Source organism: Delphinapterus leucas, chromosome 19, assembly GCF_059928025.1.
Source record: "Delphinapterus leucas isolate spDelLeu-1000000601 "Yukka" chromosome 19, BTC_Dleu_Yukka2, whole genome shotgun sequence".
Classification (NCBI taxonomy): Eukaryota; Metazoa; Chordata; class Mammalia; order Artiodactyla; family Monodontidae; genus Delphinapterus; species Delphinapterus leucas.
This window is the reverse complement of record NC_143147.1, coordinates 63615169-63634426: the sequence shown is the minus strand read 5'-3', so window position 1 is coordinate 63634426 and position 19258 is coordinate 63615169. Positions and strand designations below refer to the sequence as shown.

Sequence of the window (19258 nt, the reverse complement as noted above, 5' to 3'; positions counted from 1 at the left end):
TCCCGCTCCGGTCTGCCCCTCTCCGGACCCGGCGAGGCCCAGGTGAGGTTCTCGCCCGCTTTCCAGCCTCACCTTCCACACTCCCCTGCCCGTCCCCCGGGGTTCCTCCGCCGCCCGACCATGGCCCAGAAGCCGAAGGTAGACCCCCACGTCGGCCGGCTGGGATACCTGCAGGCGCTGGTCACGGAATTCCAGGCGACCGAGAGCCAAGGTGAGAGCGGCAGGGTGGGGAGCAGGGTACCAGGCAGGGGTCTGGCCGCGATCGCCGCCCCGGACCTGGCTCCAGTGCCGCTTTTCCACTGCAGACGCCAAGGAGCAAGTACTGGCCAACCTCGCCAACTTCGCCTATGACCCCAGTAACTACCAGTATCTGCGGCAGCTACAGGTCCTGGATTTATTCCTCGATTCACTGTCGGAGGAGAATGAGACCCTGGTGGAGTTTGCTATTGGTAAGGATGGGGCCGCTCTCCTAGATACCTGATGGGCTGTAATGAGATAATGAGTTAGAAGTGAGTTGTTGGGAAAGGAATCTCTTAGGCAGTCGCTCAGCTGCGAAGGCCGACTTTCGCGATGTCTGTGCCGCCTGCGCGGTTCACACGTCGTCCAGGTCACGGCTCGCTTGAATCAGGTTTGGAACTCTCAGGACCCCCTCTGCCTTGTCTAGCTTCCCTCCCGCTTAGAGGTGAGATCGAAAATGAGGGAATGGATTGAAGCCCCATTGGAGGGAAAAATGTTGAGTGCCCATTTTAAACATCTTTGACTTAATGTTTTAACATCGGGACTTCCCCGGCGGTCCAGTGGTTAAGACTCCGTGCTTCCACTGCAGGGGGCACGGGTTCAATCCCTGGTTGGGGAACTAAGACCCCACATGCCGTGGGGCACAGCCAAAACAAGTTTTACCATCAAGAGAAGTAGCGGTGACTTGGAATGGCTTGTGACTCCTGTAGTTGTTGTGGTCTAAGACCTACTGAGTTATTCACTGGACAGGTATTTATTGGGCGTATATTGTGCGAGCAAGGTATTGTTCTAGATGTTGGAGAGACGGCGAGCAAGTTGGGCAAAGGGTCTTTGCCCTCGAGGAATTTACATTCTAGTAGGGGGAGACAGATGGTTGACAAACAAGAAAGCTGAGGCTCTGAAGAAAATAAACAGGGTGATGAGAGAGAGCAAGGGGAGGGAGGGGCTCCTTCTTGTTTGGCCATCATGGGAAGGCACAGCGTGGGCAAAGACTCTAGAGCAGAGCTTCCCTGGTGGCGCAGTGGTTGAGAGTCCGGGGACACGGGTTCGTGCCCCGGTCCGGGAAGATCCCACGTGCCGCGGAGCGGCTGGGCCCGTGAGCCATGGCCGCTGAGCCTGTGCTCCGCAATGGGAGAGGCCACAACAGTGAGAGGCCCGCGTACCGCAAAAAAAAAAAAAAAAAAAAAAAAAGACTCTAGAGCAGGAGGGGCCAGAAGGAACGCTGATGTGGCACCACTGTGGTGAGCGAAGCAGAGAGTGGTACTAAGTGAGGTTATAGAGAGCTCACGGCACCAGAGTTTACAGGGATTCAGGTCTCGGCATTGGGAAAGAGTCTGGAGTTTATTCTGAAGGCAAACCAACATTGTTTTTTCAGCATGCATCTTTAAAAAAGAACATTTCTCTGCATAGTGAATCTTATCTACATAGAGAATGAACTTAATAATTCCATTATAACCAAATACCCAGTTAGGCCAACTTCTCTAATAGGTCCCCAAAGGACATTTTGTTGTTTTGTATAAACCAGGATCCAGTCCAGGATTCATGCACTTAATCTGGTTCTTACGTTCCTTAGATCTCAATCTCTCTCTTTTAAAATAAACCTTGTATTTTAGAACAGTTTTAGAAAAATTGCAAAGATAGTACAGAGTTCCCATATATGCTGCACCTAGTTTCCTCATTGTTATCGTCTTACATTAGTATGGTACGTTTGTTACAGTTAATAAACCAATATTGATGCATTATTACTAACTCAGGTCCATACTTTATTCAGATTTGTTTAGTTTTTCCCTAATAATCCTTTTACTGCTCCAAGATTCCATCCAAGATACTGTGTTACATTTAGTTGTCATGTCTCCTTAGGCTCCTCTGGGCTGTGCCAGTTTCTTAGACTGTCCCGTTTTTCTGGATGACCTTGGCAGTTTTGAGGAGTACTGGTCAGGTCTTTTGTAGGTTTTCCCTCAGTTGGGGTTTGTCTGATATTTTTCTCATGATTAGAGTGGGATATGGGTTTTGGGGAGGATGACCACAGAGGTAAAGGGTAAAAGGCCATTTTCATTTACATCATATCAAGGGCATATGCTATCAACATGACTTATCACTGTTGATATTAACCTTGATCACCTGGATGAAGTAGTGTTTGTCAGGTTTCTCCACTATAAAGTCACTCTTTTTATTTATTTATTTATTTATTTATTTATTTATTTATTTATTGGCCATACCTTGTGGCATGTGGGATCTTAGTTCCCTGACCAGGGATTGAACCCATGCCCCCTGCATTGAAGCATGGAGTCTTAACCACTGGACCGCCAGGGAAGTCCCTGAAGTTACTCTTTATCCTCCATCTCCCCCCCTTTCCATATGGTGCTGTTTGGAAGGAAATCACAGCATCAATTATCTTATATCTTTTTTTAATATAAATTTATTTATTTTTGACTGCTTTTGGGTCTTCGTTGCTGCGCATGGGCTTTCTCTAGTTGCGGTGAGCGGGGGCTACTCTTCGTTGTGGTGCGCGGGCTTCTCACTGCAGTGGCTTCTCTTGTTGCGGAGCATGGCCTCTAGGCACACGGACTTCAGTAGTTGTGGCACGTGGGCTCAGTAGTTGTGGCTCGTGGGCTCTAGAGCTCAGGCTCAGTAGCTGTGGCCCACGGGCTTAGTTGCTCTGCGGCATGTGGGATCTTCCCGGACCAGGGCTCGAACCTGTGTTCCCTGCATTGGCAGGCGGATTCTCAACCACTGCCCCACCAGGGAAGCCCATCTTATATCTCTTTTAATCATTAATAGACTCTTTTTTCCTAACACTAATTGTTGAAGGATCCAGACCAGTTCTGCAGAACGCCTCACCTTCTGAATTGTCTAGTTGCCTCTTTATGGTGTCATTTCGTTTGTTCCTGTAACTGCTTTATTTCCTGTAACTTAGAAATTAGATTGAAAACTTTTCTAGAATCAGGTAACACACTTTTTTTTTTTTTTTCATGAATACATCCTGGGCAAATGTGATTTAAATTTTTGAAAGGCCATCCAGGTCTGCCTCTAATTTGTGATATCTGGGACTCCTCTTACTACGACAGGCCTCACACATGTGTGGACATCCCAGCTTCACTCACAGCCCCACAAACACTTGCCTGGTGGCCACTCATTGGACTTCAGCGTGTGCACACAAACAGCGGGGTTCACCGCTGGGAGTCAGGATGCAGGAAAGAGGCCCATGCAGCTGGGGGAGCAGGTTTAGGAACTGGAGCTCTGGGTATGGGGGAAGGGGAATGGGCTTTGGGCAGGCTCCCTGGACTCTTCAACCTATGGAGAGGGCCAGAGTGAGGCCCTCGAAACCTGGGCTGGGGGCAGGAGCCCCGGTTGCCCAGGTCTAAGGGTGGGAATAGCTCATGTCTCTGCCCCTCTGGAAGATTATTATGCTGAATAAATATCGTGAAAAATTGGTCACTTTAAGATTTCTCCAGTGTTAGTACTCCATCTCCTCCCTTTTTGGAACTCTGCCCCAGAGCTTCTGCCGCCTGAGTGGTGACAGTGACCCCTGCAGAAGCCCGTGGCTAGGCCTCCACCTGAGAGTGATACAGCTCCTTCAACTCAAGCTCTTGACTCTGGAGAAACCTTTGCTGAAAAGAGCAGTCTCCCAAGGCAAGTTTTTACAGGATCAGGAAGCAACTTTCCCAAGGCAGGAACACTCTTGAGTTCCTGGCCCACTGAGCTGGGAGCTTTGCCAGAGATCAGGGCTGGGCCTGGGTTCTTGCCCTCCTGGGCAGCTTCCCAGAGTGGGTGACCAAGCCCTGGACCTGGAGTCCACGGTCCCCACTTCTCCACTTTGTAGCCAGTCTTTGTGGATGAGTCCTGTCCCTTCTCTGAGCCTCATTTCCTCACCTGAGCCTTGTCTGCCTCGCAGGACTGTTGTGGGGAGCAGAGCGTGTGCGCGTGTCTGTCTCCGTGAAGGTATCGATACTTTGTCTAGAATTGTTGGTATCATCTCCAGTTTTACTTTTCACAGCCACTGTTTCCTTCTCTTCTTCTTCTTCCCAACGTCCCCAATCCCAAGAGCAGCAGCTTTCTTAGCATTGAATCTCCCTCCGTGGGATCCTCTGGACATTAAAATTCTCTTGTATTTATTGTGCATAACTTAAAAGGAAAGTCCCAGTGGTGCTTAGAAGCCTATTTTGTTACTCTTGCTGTTTCCTTTTCTGTTAACGTCTGTGGTGCTAAATGGGAAACACTGTCGGTGCTTATTCTGTGCTGGGCTTTGTAGCTTTGAATCTTTTGTCTCTGGTGGCAGATCTGAGATGGTGAATCTCCATGAGATCAGAGTGCCTTGCTTACCTTTGTCACGTCTTGAATGCTCAGGCCTTTCGGCCTGGGACGAGGATGGGGCCGGGGAATGTGTGCAGAGTCCCGGCCATGACCTCGTGCTGCAGCCCTGAGTGCGTTTGGCTCTGGAATAACTGCCGGGTTCGATTGCCCATGGCCATGGTTTGGCAGAACCAAAACCAATGTTGGTTTGTTGGCAAGGAATATAGAGAGTTTGGTAAGAGTGGGGCTTTGGGGTCAGGCAGGCCTGGGTTCAAGTCCTCGCTCCCCGACTTAACTCTGGGCCTGTGATTTCCCTTCTCCCATTATCGGTCAGGTGGGGGAGGATTAAATGAGATAAAGTGCCTGCAGCTGCAAGGTCCCCTAGGTATCCAGACCCCTTTGAGGATAAACAGTTCCCGAGTCTCCCAGAGAGGTGAGGTAGGATGGGATAGTGTCTTATCACCCACCTGTTCCAGGGATTCGGCCCTTCTGGAAAAGCATCATTGAATGATAGGAAAAGGTATGAAAGTTGATCTTTATCCTCACAGTGGGTGTCCGGGTAGTAGTAGGAGGAAGTACCACGGGGAGACAGGCACTGGTCAGGCCGGAGCCACCCTCATTTGGGATGGGGGATAGGAAGCGGGTGAATTATCAGGAACCAGATAAAAAGCCAGGATCCCAGTAAATACTTGAATGAGCGAGAGAATTCAGAGCTCATGCCCCAAATAAAAACTCTGGCAGGCTTTGGCATTAATTTGGGAGTGTTGGACTGAAGCACCATTGGTTGATTCTCTGGTGTCTTATATGCTGTGTGTGCACACCTGCACCATTCTAGATGGTGTATGGAGATGTAAAGGAACCAGGAGATAATTCTCTGCTTCCATGAAAACTGGCTGAATCCTAGTATGTCACGGAATACTCGGCAGTTTTGTTACTACAACAGAATGCAAGTAGGTGGCCTCCCACGATTCAGGTTAAATCGCTTTCCTCTGTTCTATTTCATGCAATACCTGTAGCTGCCACCAGATGGTGGTGGTGTACTGAAAAAGGCTGGTAGATGAATCCTGAGCCGCCTCTCTGGAAAAATAGGATTTAGTAAAATTGAAGATAGGCATGCCGCGTGACCCAGCAGTTACAATCATAGGGTTAGGTACGTGCACGTCCAGACACATGCAAAAATGTCACCAGCAGTATTGTCTGTAACAGTCCTAAACTGGAAACAGTCAACAGTGGAATGAATTATCAATATTGTCGATATTCATACTGCTTAGCAAGGTAAATGAACAACCTACAGCTCCTTGCAATTATCTTAAAAACATAATGTTAAGCAAACGATGCTAGACACGTAATAATATGTGCAGTGTGATTCCATTCCTGTAAAGTCCAAAAAGAGGCAGAACTGAATTATAGTATTTAGGGGTGTGTGTGTAGTAAAATTTTTTTTATTAAAAATTTAAAAGGTCCTGCTTATTGATTTAAAATTATTTTATTGCATTGTTACAAGTCAGGAAGAGGGTCACCTCTGAGAAGGGGAGAGAACTGAATCAGGAAAGAACGTGCGGAGGCTTCTGGACTGATGACAGCGTTTCAGTCTTTGACCTCAGTGCTGGTTACATGGGCACTTGCTTGCTCATTGTTAAACCCTACCTGTACGTGCCAGCCCTTTCTCTGTGTGTGGGTTGAAGATATGCCCTGTGCCAGCCTCCGAGGCTATAAACAGGTGCGTGCTTGGTCCATATCTACTGTGTGCCAGGGAGGGGTCTTACCTTATTTAATTCTCTCTTCCCGTTTTACTGATAAAGAAACCTAGGCTTAGAGAGATGGAGTTGCTTGCTCTGCTCGCCTGAGTCCCCTGGGGCATTCCTGGGATTCTAGCTAGATCTGCCCACCACAGAGCCCTCGCTCCATCCTCCGTACTCTCGGGTTCCCGTGTACCTCCTTCTCTCACTGATCATATAGTGTCCTGGGGTCACACATCTTTCTGTTTAAAAAGAAATTCCTCAGCCATCCACTTGTTACAGGAAAGAGGTGAATTCAAGGTCCTCACCCCACTGCTCCCTTCCACACCAGCTGGGAAGGCTGGCTCCAGGCCCTTGCGCCCTCCCTCCCCGACTGGCAGAGACCAATCCCCCTTCCTCTCAGTTCTAGGCAGAAGCAGGGTGTGCGTGTGTGTTTTATTAATTTATGTGAATACATAATTGACTCACATGGTACAGAATTCAAAAGGGTAGGTAATAAACAGTAACTCGGTCTGTAGCCTTTTCTGGAGGCAACCATTGTTACTAGTTTCTTGTGTATTCTCCCAGAGATATTTTAGGGATTGATAAACAAATACGTATATATTTGTTTGTATACTATGTATATCTTTTTGCATATCCTACACATGTTGTAGTATACTGTATCTATATTCTGCCTTTTTTTTTTTCAGCTTAGCACCATGTCTTGGCACCCCTGCAGTATCAGCCCGTAAAGAGCTGCCTGATTCTTTGTAACTGGGGCATGATGTCCACTGCATGAAAGGACTAACATTTAGCCGGCCCCTGAGGATGGCCATTTAGGGTTGTTTCCATTTTGCTCTCATGAGCAGCGTGACAGTGGGTACCCTTATTTGTATGTCATTTCTCACTTGTGGGAGTGTACCTGTAGGGTAAAATTTTAGAACTGAAATACAGGTCAGAAGTGTGAAAAGCCATGATTTTTTAAAATTTAATTTGGTTTTTTTAACTTATACAAAACATATCTGTTTAAGTCAAAACTGTATTACGAGTATGGTCTCACTACCATTCCTGTCCCTTCCACCCTGTCCCCCTCATATGAAACCAGCAAGTGTGGGCATATACATGTATGTATATTTGTCTCTCACCTTCTTACGTGTAATAGTAGCTTTCTCTGCCTATACATGTATGTATATTTGTCTCTCTCACCTTCTTACGTGTAATAGTAGCTTTCTCTATATGCTGTTCTGTCCCTTGAATGTCTGTCCTGAAATTTCAGAGAGAACCATCTTCAAGATACTGAAGTTAAAACCCAAGAACAGATAGCCCCCAGTGAAGATTTTGACCTGGGATTGACCACGGCCAGCCCAGTACCCTGGGGCGGGCGGGTCCTCAGCTGTAACGGTCTTGAGCCACTGTCTCCAAGGACTTGCCCAGCCCTCTCAGGCACCAGGTGCTGGCTAAGCACTTGTCAGCATGACCTCATTTAATCCCCAGGACAATACTTAGACCCTCCTGTCCCTTCCAGCACCATTGCCCTCCTTGCTCTGTGACCTGAGATCCCCTACCTGCCCTCTCTGAGCTGCCAGCTTTCTCATCCCAGACTGCACTAGGGTTTTCTCTTTTGTCTCTCCCGGGGGTTCCTGTGGCTCCCCACACCTAGAAGGGCCCTGCCTTTGCCTCTTGTTGTCTTTCTCTCTATCTTGCCAGGTTTGTCCAAACTATGTTCATCCACCAGTCAGAACTTGTTCTCCTTTTTGCCTGGTGACCAGTTTTTAGATTGCAGCAGGATCGGCAGACAGTGAAATGCACGTAGCTTAAGTGCCAGTCTGATGAATTTTTAAATTCATTAAGCTATATGTACATCAATATAACCAGCACTTAAGTCAAGATACAGAATGTTTTCATCTCCCGAAAAGGTCCCTCGTACCCTCTGCCAGTTAGTGTCTTCCACCCTGAGGTAACCATTATTCTAACCTCTATCCCCATGGATCAGTTTCGCCTGTTCTTGACCTTCGTGTAAGAGGAATCCTACAGGATATAGTGTCTGGTTTCTTTCACTCAGCATAATGTTTCTGAGATTCATCCAAATTGTTACAGTATCGGTAGTTCATGTCTTTATATGAATAGGCCACAATTTGTTCATCCATTCACCCGCTGATGGAGATTTGAGCTGTTTCTAGTTTGGAACCTTTATGAATAAAGCTGTTATGATAATTTTTGTACAAGTTTTCTTGTATACATAGGTACTCATTTCTCTTGGGTAGGTTCCTTGTATACATATGTGCTCATTTTTCTCAGACAGGCTTGGGTAGGAGTGGAATTGCTGAGTCGTAGGGTAGATGGATGTTTAACTGTGTTAGAAGCTGCCAACTAGCTTTGCACCGTCATCACGATGCGTTGCACTCCTCACCACCAGCATATGAGAGTTCCGGTGCTGCTCCCTCCCCGCCAGCACTTAGTATCATCAGTCTTTTTTTGTTTTAGCCATTATGATAGGTGTGTAGTGGCCTCTTACTGTGGTTTTAATTTTCATTTCTCTGATAAGGAATGTTGAGCACATTTTCATATATTGACCCTTTTGTGCAGAGTTTATCAAAGTCTTTTGCTCATTGTTTTTATTGTGTTGTTCATCTTTTATTGATAGGTAGGAATGCTTTATATATTCTGGATATGAGTCCTCTGTCAGAATCTATGAATATTTTCTTCTTTTGCTTTTTTACTTTTTCTTTTTTTCTTCTTCGGTATGAAGAAAAGAAGTGAAGGTGGTGAGGGGAGGGCCTCTTGGGGAGAGGGACTGATTAGGGTGTCATGGAAGGCTCTTAGGAGAGGTGACATCTTTTATTTATTTATTTTTGGCTGCATTGGGTCTTCATTGCTGCGCGCGGGCTTTCTCTAGTTGTGGCGAGCGGGGGCTACTCTTCGTTGCAGTGCGCGGGCTTCTCATCGCAGTGGCTTCTCTTGTTGCGGAGCACGGGCTCTAGGTGGGTGGGCTCAGCAGTTGTGCCACAGCATTTCTACTTGCCCCTGCTCCTGGCTGAGCCTGGCATCTGCCCGTGGTAGGATTAGTTGTCCTTGTGGTTTCTGAAGGGACACCCTTTCCCACGGGAGTAGCAAAGGGCTCCCCATCTTCTGGGACTTTGGTCAAGTTACTCAACAGCCTCAGGTTCTTTCCCTTAAATGGGGGTGGTGGTACCTCTTCGTGGGGTTCAGCCATGTTCCCAGCATGTGTCCAGCGAGAACCCTCAGTTGCAGGCTCCGGAAATACAGAATCACTACCCTGTGGTGCCCAGTGATGGGGGGACAGACAGCAAGTAAAGAAGGTAGTCAGCAGGATGACCCCAGGTTGTGCTAAGGGCTCCACTGGGGTGAATGGGTGCTGAGGTAGACACTGGGAGGGACCTCTGCATCAGTGCCTGGAGTCCGTCTCCTGCTGCCCATCTTCCTCGGTTCAGGAGCACCACTCGGCCTCTTCCGTCCCTCAGAACTGCAGATGTCCAAGGTGCACAGGGTCCCAGGGAGCCATTCCATCCAGCCTCCCGACCCTCTGCAGTGCAGCCCTTTTCCCTGCTCACTGCTTTAAAATCCTTCCAGCAAACATTTGCGGAGCGCCCCCTGTGCCAGAAACCCAGGAAGTCTTGGGAATAAGACAGCCTAGGTCTTTTTTTTTTTTTAATTAATTAATTAATTAGGCTTGCGGCACGGGGGCTCTTCGTTTTCGCGCGCGGGATCTTTAGTTACGGTGTGTGGGCTCTTAGTTGCAGCATGTGGGATCTAGTTCCCTGACCAGGAACTGAACCCAGGCCCCCTGCATTGGGAGCGTGGAGTTTTAACCACTGGACCACCAGGGAAGTCCCAAGACAGCCTAGGTGTCGACCTCGTGGCACAGTAGCTTCTAGCGGGGCTCAGCGGTCAGTGAGCAAGAAAACCCCACGAAGGTTTCTCAGAGTTCTGAGCTTATGAAGACGGTGAGACAGGTGATGAGGGACGTACCTGGGTGTGGCAGGCAGCGGCTAATGGGGTACTCCAGGGAAACCACACTGGCCACGGAGCAGTGACGTGCTGGTTACTAGCAAGAGGGTGGCACCATGCAAAGATCCCAGAAGGATCTTTGCAGTGGGAAGTCCTTGGAGGCTGAATGGGTAAAATGTTTCCCTACCCAGGTACTGCTAGGGAAGGGGTGGCTGTACCTACCTGGAGTAGGCGGAGATCTTTGCCAGGCCTGCGCCACTTCCCTGCACCTGTCCCCTCTTGCTGGGAAAGAGGTCCTAGTTGGGTTTTGCCGGGCGTGTGGGGAGGTCCCCCCTTTGCTTGTTTCTAGAGATGCCGGGGAAGTGGGTGGGCTGTAACTCACTCCTGATTGGACACTCAGTACTGGTCGGCCATGTTATGCAAATGAGCTAGAAGTTCGTTCTCTACTTGGAGTAGGAACCTAAGGGTGAGGGTGCCCTGATGGCAGGAAGCTCACTCAGGACCCACGAAGATCCGCTTCCCACATCGAGTGCTTTAGGCCTGACGGGAGAGAATGAGGGGTCTGGGCATCTTACCTGAGCAGTGGTTCTTAGATCCAGAACCACGGGTCTCTCACTCTGTCCTTTTCTTTTGTCCCCCAGATTCCTAGCAATAGTGATGTGGGAATGATGCTGAAATGCTTTAAACTCTCAATTATGCTGTTTCCATAAAATGGTGGACTGCACAGCTATTAAATGATGCCATGATTGTAGATTTATTGGCGTGGAGAGATGTTCACAGGACATGGTTAAATGAAAACAGCTGGCTTACAAAACAATAAGAGTATCACATTGTCATTAAATATTTATATGTAGTCACATTTAAAAATTGTGCGATGAAAAACATGTTAAATGGGTGGTAGGATTAAGGTGGTTTATATTTTGACTTCTAATATTTTTGACAGCTTTATTGAGGTATAATTGGCACATAATAAGCTTTACATACTTAAAGAGTATAACTTGATAAGTATTGACATGTGTACACCTGTGAAACCATCACCGTACCTATATTTCTTAATTCTTCTAAAGTGATGATACACTGTGGGTTTTATGTTTTCTACTTAAAAAAAATAAACAGGAAAGCCTGTCAGTCATTGAGCTGGCTGAACCAGGAGGGAAAGGGATCAGTGCCCACTTCCAGAAGGTTGGGCAGTGGAGGGCAGGCAGGCCTTTCTGGAATCTGGAAAGGGAGGGCTGGAGATCAGAATAGACTTGGGATCCCTTGTCCCTGGGCCACCTTCTCAGGCCTGGACCTTCCCTGGGACTCAGTGGGCAGAGGAAAGATGGAAGGAGGCCCAGGGCTAAGGCATCCAGACTCACCTTGCTCTTCCCCAGGAGGCCTCTGCAACCTGTGCTCAGACAGGGCCAACAAGGAGCACATCCTGCAGACTGGGGGTGTCCCACTCATCATCGACTGCCTGTCCAGTCCCAACGAGGAGACCGTGCTGTCCGCCGTCACCACGATCATGTACCTGAGCTCGCCGGGCTCCAGCTCCCACCCTGAGCTGACTGCCATGCCCGTGGTCCAGTGCATGGTGCGCTTCTCCCTCTCAGCCAACGCGAGGCTCCGGAACCTGGCCCAGATCTTCCTGGAAGACTTCTGTTCCCCCAGCCAGGTGGCCGAAGCCCGCAGCTGGCGGGCTCACTCTGCCCTGGGGATCCCACTACCAAGGACTGAGGCCCCGCAGCAGCCTTGATCCAAGGAGCCCTCAGGCTGCGGCACCGGCACTGCCAGAGACAAGACCAAAATCCCTGTGGGGACTCAGGAAGTGGGAGCAGCAAAGCTCCCACTGTGCACGTTCTCCCCAAATGGTGCTTTGTCAGCCACTTTAAAGGCGAGTTTTCTCAGCGGGACAGGTGTTTACACTGTGATGAAAGGCACCAGGAGATGAGTGAGGAAGCCATACTTTGAGACACGTGGAGAAGGAAATTGAAGGGTGCCGTTTTGACAGGCTGACGCTCTCAACCAGCTAGAGGCAAAGGTCCTGCCTCCTGGCCCACCCCGCCACCAAGCTGTCACCCTCGTGTGAGAAGCAGCATGTCCCTAGACCCAGAGGCTCTGCAGATGGTGTTTCTCCTGAGGAACAGCTGGGCCTGGGGCTTAGGAGAATTGCCTGAGCTTGAGGAAATAGGCATCATACCTTAACAGAAGTGTCGGGAGTAATTCTGAGAAATAGAAATGAGAAGCCTTGTTGTTAAAAGTACTTCGGGGCCCTGGGAAGCTGGGGAAGTGTTGTGTCCACTGCTGTGGAGGCCGGGTACCTGTCCTGCAAGCTCTCCAGGCTGGGTGTTGGGCATGGTGAATGCTGGCCTGGAGAACTCTGTGGCCCAGGATTACACAGGCCTATCAGCCAGGGACCATGTTAGGGCTTCAAAGACGAAGACGTGGTTCCTGATCTTGAGTGTCGCAGCCCAGTGACTGTTAACATGGCCATCAGGCATTAAGACGGAGGCCATGAGGGTGACACATTAGAATACAGGCGCAAACTCTTCGAGCTGTTGTCTTTTCCCTTCACCACTCCATGGTACGTGCCTGGAAGCCCTGGCCTGCCTTCTCTGCCATCAGGGTTAGTGAGGTTGGGGGGGGGGGTCCCTGTCCCTGGAAATGTGTCTCAGGCTGGCTTCGGGGATGCAAATAAGAGAGGTGCTCAAGGGAGATGGGACCAGATACTGACAGCAAGCGAATGGCTCAGAGTCTAGTGTCAGCTGCTCAGCACGGGGGAAAGGGTGTGGGCCCCCTTGGAAAGGTGGGGTTCAGGAGCAGTGGAAGGTCCTGGCCTCCCTTAAGGATGACCTCTTTTTTTTCTTTTTTAAAATTTTATTTATTTTTGGCTGCATTGGGTCTTCGTTGCTGCGCACGGGCTTTCTCTGGTTGCAGCGAGCGGGGGCTACTCTTCATTGGGGTGCACAGGCTTCTCATTGCAGTGGCTTCTCTTGTTGCAGAGCACGGGCTGTAGGGCGCGCAGGCTTCAGTAGTTGTGGCACGTGGGCTCAGTAGTTGTGGCTCGCGGGCTCTAGAGCACAGGCCCAGTAGTTGTGGCGCAGTTGCTCCGCGGCATGTGTGATCTTCCTGGACCAGGGATCGAACCCGTGTCCCCTGCACTGGCAGGCAGATTCTTAACCACTGCGCCACCAGGGAAGCCCAAGGATGACCTCTTACATGGCCAAGGAAAGGCAGATTCAAGAGGCATGGTTTCCAGGTGGACGTGGAGGTGGGCAGACTATGGAACTAATGGACTAAGGAGACGAGACGGAGGGAGGTGAAGGCCTCCTCATTGGCCTCTGTCCCAGCTGCCCCTGTGGGGCTCCTGTTCCTTCGCTTCCCCAAAATAAAAGGCCATAAGAGAGCAGTGAGCCAAAGTGTTTTATTAAAAAGGTTCCTGATTTTCCCACCATGTTTCCAGGCCAGCTCTGCCAGGAGGGTTCAGGTGGCTGGCACAGTGCTGAGGGGTCATTGCCATGATGCTGCCCTGTCGCTCAGTTCTGCCCGGGCTCGCTGCTGGTCTGCCTTCCATCAGCTACTGTCCACGGCCATGGCCCCTCACCTTATTCCTGGGGCGGCCCCAGGCCGGTTCGGTCCCGCTGCAGGGCTCCCCGCTTGCTGTCTATAATCTCCTTCCAGTTGTCCCTCCAGGAGAGCAGCCGTCTCCGTGGGGGGGGCAGGGCCAGGTGCTGGTTGTGGCAGCAGGTGAACAAGATGTGCTCCCAGCTTGGGGTCTCCTCTTGGCCTGGGACAGGACACGGGAGGAAGGCAGGGATACACTCTGTAATCTGGTTATTTTTACTCCCTCTCCCTAATCCCAGCAGGCTAGATGCCTGGAGGTTGCTAGGGAAAAGGGCTCCTACCTTGAATGGTGTCCTTGTCATCAATGAGCAGGTCCCCCAAGACCACCGTCTTGTCCCTCGTCAAGATAATGCGCTCCACAAACTGGGGCCCCAGGTGCTTCTCCACCCAGTGGTACTGTGAGGTGGGCATAGGTGGCTCAGTAGGGCCTGACGGGCCCTTGAATTCAGGGCCAGTGAGCAAGTAGGTGTGAGGGAGGGTCTACAGCAGCTCATGAGAGAGATGGCTCCCCCCTACCCCCCCACCCCCACACCCAACTGTCTCTGTTTCTGCCGCTTTCTTTAAAAGATCAGGGCTTAGGAGCCTAAGTCTGCGGGTGAAGTGCTGGGGCAGCCGCACCTTCTCGTGCACACAGTGGTCATACTTCATCAGAGGGCTGGTGCAGATGAAGACCTCGGTACTGCGGGGGTGGGGGGGCGGTTAGACAGGGTGGTGCCAACCCCTGCTCCCCACCCCCCTCCCTCCCCGCCCTTCCTCACTCCTGCATGTCATTCATCTCCCGCATTGCTTCCAAGGCTCCAGGGATGGGCTCCAAGTCTAGGAAAAAGCCTGGGGCTTCATACACACTGGCCACTTTGTCCTGAAAGATACAGTGTTCCTGTCCTGGCTCTGATCCCAGCAGACCTCTCCAGCCCCAGCGAGGACTCTCAAAGTGAAGTTCCTGGGGGGGCTTCGGTCCCCAAATCAGAGTGTCAGGTAGAGGACTTTGTTCAGGGGTAAGTACTCCCCCAGACTGTCTAGTCCTGAGGTGAACTGTGGATTCTGAAGTGAGAGCTTTGTTAATTTTAAACAGGAAGGTGTCACTGGACATGGAGCAGAGACAGTCCTGACCCAAGGGGAAGTCTCCCCACTCCCAGGTGTCCTGTGGGGTCGGGGCTCCCCGCTCCAGGGCGGCCCCATGCCGCCGCCCCCCGCCCCCCACTCCCTACCGCCAGGTCGGGGCGCAGGGCTCGGTACTGCTCGCAGGCGAGGAAGCCGCGGCGCTCCTGCAGCGGCACGTGCGGCTCCCGGGGGAAGCTTCGGCGGAAGCCCCGCAGGAGGCCGGCCTCGAAATCCGCCAGAACGCCGTCCATGTCCACCAGCACCCGCACTGGCCGCCCGCGCCGCGCAGCCATCTGCATCGCCATCGCTGCGAGGCAGGCGGCCCGGCGGAAACGTGGCCCCGGGAGCCGCCGCGCGGAGCTGGACGAGGGCACTGCAGCTTCCGGAGCCGTGGGGTGGGCGGGCTCGACCGCGGCTGATTTGCATGGGCAGCCCCGTTTCGGGGGGCGGGGCCGGCGTGGCGATGGCTTGGGCTGCTTTCTGGTCTGAGGACGCACCTACGTGCACATCAGCAGTCTTCCACGCTGTAGCAGACGTCCTCGCTCACCCCGAATGTTACTCGGGGCAGAACTTCCAGGGGCCCGACAGGAGGGACTGTCCTAAATACTGGGAAGCGTCGTCTAACAAGGAGTGAAGCCTCCTTAAACCTGAGACGCCATACCTGCGCACCCTGCTGTGGGGACCGGAGCAGAGCTTCCAACCCGTCAAGGCAGCACCAACCCACGGCCCGAATCACGGGGACTCCCAGTAACGGTCAAAAGTGAATGAATCTGCTGAAGACAACTGGTTCGTGTGAGCAGAGCTCCTCAGAGACGAATTCATAAACCAGAGTTGGCGTGAAACATGGGAGCATCTGCTTTAAACATCCAGTTCCACCGGAAGAGGCGATTTTACCACCAGGCTCAGGTAATCGGGACAATCCTTTTTGTGGAACTGACAGGTCTCTAGAATTGGCAGTTCCATCCTCCTCTAGAAAATGCTTAGCATTGCTGAGTTTTGTTGACTCTCCTTTTTGTAGATTTCACGCAATTTCCTGACTACATGTAAATATATTTACCTACAAACTAGATTCAGATTTGAGTAAGTGACCCATCTTCCTGTAGTTCCCCACCTCAGCACCCCAATACGTCTAAACCCAATGGAACAGAAGCATAAGGAAGGGGAGCCTGGCGATCTAATTTTAAAATGCTAAAGAGGTAGAATAGACATCAGCAATAAACACCAAGCCACTTGAGACACATAACTCTGTAAAAAGTCCACACTGTCAACAAAATGCTGATTCTTCTGCCATCGTCATCATTTTAAGATCATTCAACTTCATCTTCTAAACACTAAGCTTTCTAACTGGAAAATTCAACACCCTTAGCAAACATGTTTACATAGAATTTTTAAAAATCTGTAATAGTACCAAAATGACTGGCAGAACACCTTTAGGCTGGGCACTTACCTTCACAGAATTAAAAAACTAAAGCCAAGTTACAAGTTGTGACACAAATCAGGGACCTCTCTTGCCCAGGAGCTCCACCATTACTGAGAGAGAAGGGTGCAGGTTCCCTATCTCTGAAGTCATGACAAACCGTAACTCAGGTGATTGGTAGGGCTAACCTGTTCTGGTGAACCTGGAAAGACTGTGTAGCACAGCTGTTGATTTTCCATTTTGCAAATACTTTACACAGTAAGGGAGAAACACTTAACACCTCCACAACCTATGGTCACCCTTATTCTTCCCAAAGACGTGCCCAGTAAGTCAGAATAGCTGGTGGTTATACACTAGGTTTGAGTCATTTCAGTCATGGGAAGGTTTTTAGAGGTGACCTCATTCAAAAGTCTTACTTTTAAGTTAGGAAACTGAGCTCCCAAATGACAAGCCCAAGGCACATAGCTGGTCGGTAGCACAGCTAGACCTAAAAAGCCGATTTACAGTGCCCAAGTTGGACACTTAATATAGCATGTTGGTCTGGAACTTTCTGCCTAGAACCTAGTGAGCTTTCTCCCATCTTCTGTCTCCTGTATCACTTGAGAGGACTCAGATGACCCTGTCCCCTTCTATCTACGTGGACCCTTCCTTTCTTTGGAGCCTTCTTCTCTGACCACCCACCATTGAGAAGCACCCTACAGGCATGAGAGGACTTGAAATTTTGAATGTTAGCACCCAGCACAGGAGGGTAGGTGGTAGAAGAGTGTAAAGGGTATTGGCTAATAATTATTCTGGATACCAATTATCCATATTATTCCTGTATTTTATTACCAGAGAGCCATTAATTTTCATTTTGGCATTCTGAACTCGTGCTCTCTGACTTGAAAGCTGCTTTCTTTAGAGAGAAGCCCACTTCTCTCTGGGCCTTCGTTAGTGTGTTTCAACTTTAATGGCTCATCAAATCATTGGGCAACAAGGTTGATAGTAACAAAGAAAAAAGCAACTAAGCAAGTAGAACTCCTGAAACAATCTCAAAAAGATGACACAGGACACTGTTTCAAAATTTGTACATTGTTTACTTTAAGCAACAGTCCAGGATTGTGAAGTACAACACACATTTTAAGGATGAGACTTTCTTTCATGGTCAAGCACCAGCATCATGCACACAGCTTCAAGTTATCTAAGAAGAGCACTGCCCCCGGGGCCGGGGGGGGGGGGTCCCTTCACCAGGAAGTCCCACTTCCATGTGGTCCCCACCCCTGCTTCACCACCTGGAGTTCGTCAGTCTGAGCGTACAGCGAAGCCTCCCTCTGCGTGGGAGCAGCAGGCTTTGCTCAGCCAGCCAAGTTAGTATCTGGCTGAAATATTTCTCAAGGTTCAGAAATGAAAGGCAGTTGTTTGTTGTGTTTTGCTTTGCAGGCAGCAAGGCATGGGGCGCAGGCCTCTGTCGCTCCATATGGCGCAGGAAGATGCTTTTTGCAACGGGCACTGACAAGTTAGGGCAACACCAGGTAGGCTCAGCATCAAGACAACTTTGTTTGGGGGCCTGAAGGGACAGCGCCTGTGGACCGTTTACTGGCCTGTCCGATCCAGGCTTGGTAAACCCTAGTAAAGCTGACAAGAAAAGGGTTTTAAAAACCTCAGTACAAAAGATCCTCTAACACATTTGAAACCAATTTATCTGTTCTTAAAAACACGGTACTAAGTGTCACAAAGCTTTCCCTCCAATCTACTACTAGAAAACTCTCATGCCAAGGCCTATAGACCCAGAGGAATCAGGACAGACAGAGAACCTGTTCTTCCAAAATAAAAAAAGACAGCAGTACATAAAGTGCTTCTTTTTTAATGAAACAAATCCAAAACATGTACAGTCAGGCTCAAGTTGTGCAGTTCACAAGCATGGAGAAAACAAAGAAACGAAACGACAGAGTTCAGGGCAGACGGAGCTAACCCAGGACGAGGCTGGACTTGCCACCAGGGGGGTTTCTCCGGGATGGCACGGGCGCCGGTGCCACTGGGCTGGGCACAGGGGCAGCGGGCACAGGCTTCTCCTCGCTCTGCCCCAGGCTGGCCTGCAAGTCTGTGTCTACGTTTTCTAGGAAAACAGAATGAAATTAAGGCTAATAACTATTCCCAGTGAAGATGAAAAGCCTAAGTGTTTTGGCTTTTTTTTGAGGATGGTTCAAACCATACCTAGAGCTATAAAGAAGAAACCAACAATCACCAACCATCTGGCAGCCACTATCCAGAATTAACCACTGTTAATGTTTTGCCATATTTGTCCCCAGATCTTTTTCTGTGTACGTTCCTTTCTAAATTACAGAAATATATGAAGACATAAATATTTTAAATGAGAACATTACAGACAAGCTCTAGGCCCGTCTTCCCTGACGGTCCAGTGGTTAAGGCTCCGCGTCCCCAATGCAGGGGGCCCGTCACAATATCTGGTCGGGGAACTAGGTCCCACACACATGCCGCAGCTAAAAGCTCTAGGTCCCTGACCACCGCTCCACCTTTATGTGGGTCTCCACTCCCTATACACAGAGGCCCTACTACTAGTTGTGTGCATTCCTCTAGTCCATTTGTTTTATGTATATTTTGTGTATTTTATTTCCAGCAAATTACATAGAATAGTGTTTTTGTTGTATTTAGCATAACTAATATCAATTTTTTTTTTAACTTTTGGACATTTACCCCCACTTACACACATGGTCATGATTCACCTTGCTTAAATAATTGCTTTATATTATGTACAGAATATATATGATTAAGCCTCTACCGATAGCAAAAAATTGAAACTAATCCAACCATTCCGAAACCGTAATGCGCGCACTCTGGAACGTGTGCCCACGGGGACACGAGCTGTCATCTTCAATTTGAACAGATTACACACCACCTTCCCCAGTGGCTGTACAAGTTC

At 49.7% G+C, this 19258-nt stretch overlaps 3 protein-coding genes across 6 annotated transcripts in view; 1 reads left to right on the top strand and 2 right to left on the bottom strand.

Annotated features, from left to right (window-relative positions):
• The first annotated feature begins 17 nt into the window (after positions 1 to 17).
• Positions 18 to 18280, top strand: ARMC7 (armadillo repeat containing 7). Of its 2 annotated transcripts, none has more exons than XM_022589660.3 (3): positions 18 to 211; positions 306 to 449; positions 11591 to 18280. In XM_022589660.3, the coding sequence occupies exons 1-3, from the start codon at positions 121 to 123 to the stop codon at positions 11950 to 11952; spliced, it is 597 nt and encodes a 198-aa protein (XP_022445368.1). In that variant the 5' UTR covers positions 18 to 120; the 3' UTR covers positions 11953 to 18280. The 2 variants fall into 2 exon arrangements, with proteins under 2 accessions (XP_022445368.1, XP_022445369.1); XM_022589661.3 differs by having other exon boundaries at positions 306 to 385; positions 11591 to 11850.
• Positions 13601 to 18052, bottom strand: NT5C (5', 3'-nucleotidase, cytosolic). 3 transcript variants are annotated; one of them, XM_089900116.1, is made up of 5 exons: positions 15029 to 18052; positions 14579 to 14679; positions 14439 to 14499; positions 14102 to 14216; positions 13601 to 14043 (listed from the first exon to the last, which is right to left on the bottom strand). In XM_089900116.1, exons 1-5 carry the CDS (start codon positions 15224 to 15226, stop codon positions 13802 to 13804), a joined length of 717 nt encoding a protein of 238 aa, XP_089756242.1. In that variant the 5' UTR covers positions 15227 to 18052; the 3' UTR covers positions 13601 to 13801. The 3 variants fall into 3 exon arrangements, with proteins under 3 accessions (XP_089756242.1, XP_022445366.1, XP_022445365.1); XM_022589658.2 differs by having other exon boundaries at positions 13601 to 13983; XM_022589657.3 differs by having other exon boundaries at positions 13601 to 13983; positions 14579 to 15136.
• JPT1 (Jupiter microtubule associated homolog 1) overlaps positions 18166 to 19258 on the bottom strand; it is an 11036-nt gene continuing 9943 nt past the window's right edge. Inside the window, exon 5 of the mRNA XM_022589659.2 lies at positions 18166 to 18433. Coding sequence (XP_022445367.1) covers positions 18285 to 18433 — 149 coding nt within the window. The 3' untranslated portion in view covers positions 18166 to 18284. The remainder of the gene's footprint in view (positions 18434 to 19258) is intronic.

Coding starts and splice junctions, on each gene's coding strand:
- ARMC7 (XM_022589660.3), top strand. CDS start 121: ATGGCCCAGAAGCCGAAGGTAGACCCCCACGTCGGCCGGCTGGGATAC. Junction 212..305: donor CCAGGCGACCGAGAGCCAAG/GTGAGAGCGGCA, acceptor TTTCCACTGCAG/ACGCCAAGGAGCAAGTACTG. Junction 450..11,590: donor CCTGGTGGAGTTTGCTATTG/GTAAGGATGGGG, acceptor GCTCTTCCCCAG/GAGGCCTCTGCAACCTGTGC.
- NT5C (XM_089900116.1), bottom strand. CDS start 15,226: ATGGCGATGCAGATGGCTGCGCGGCGCGGGCGGCCAGTGCGGGTGCTG. Junction 14,217..14,438: donor ACCACTGTGTGCACGAGAAG/GTGCGGCTGCCC, acceptor CCCACCTCACAG/TACCACTGGGTGGAGAAGCA. Junction 14,044..14,101: donor TGACAAGGACACCATTCAAG/GTAGGAGCCCTT, acceptor GATTAGGGAGAG/GGAGTAAAAATAACCAGATT.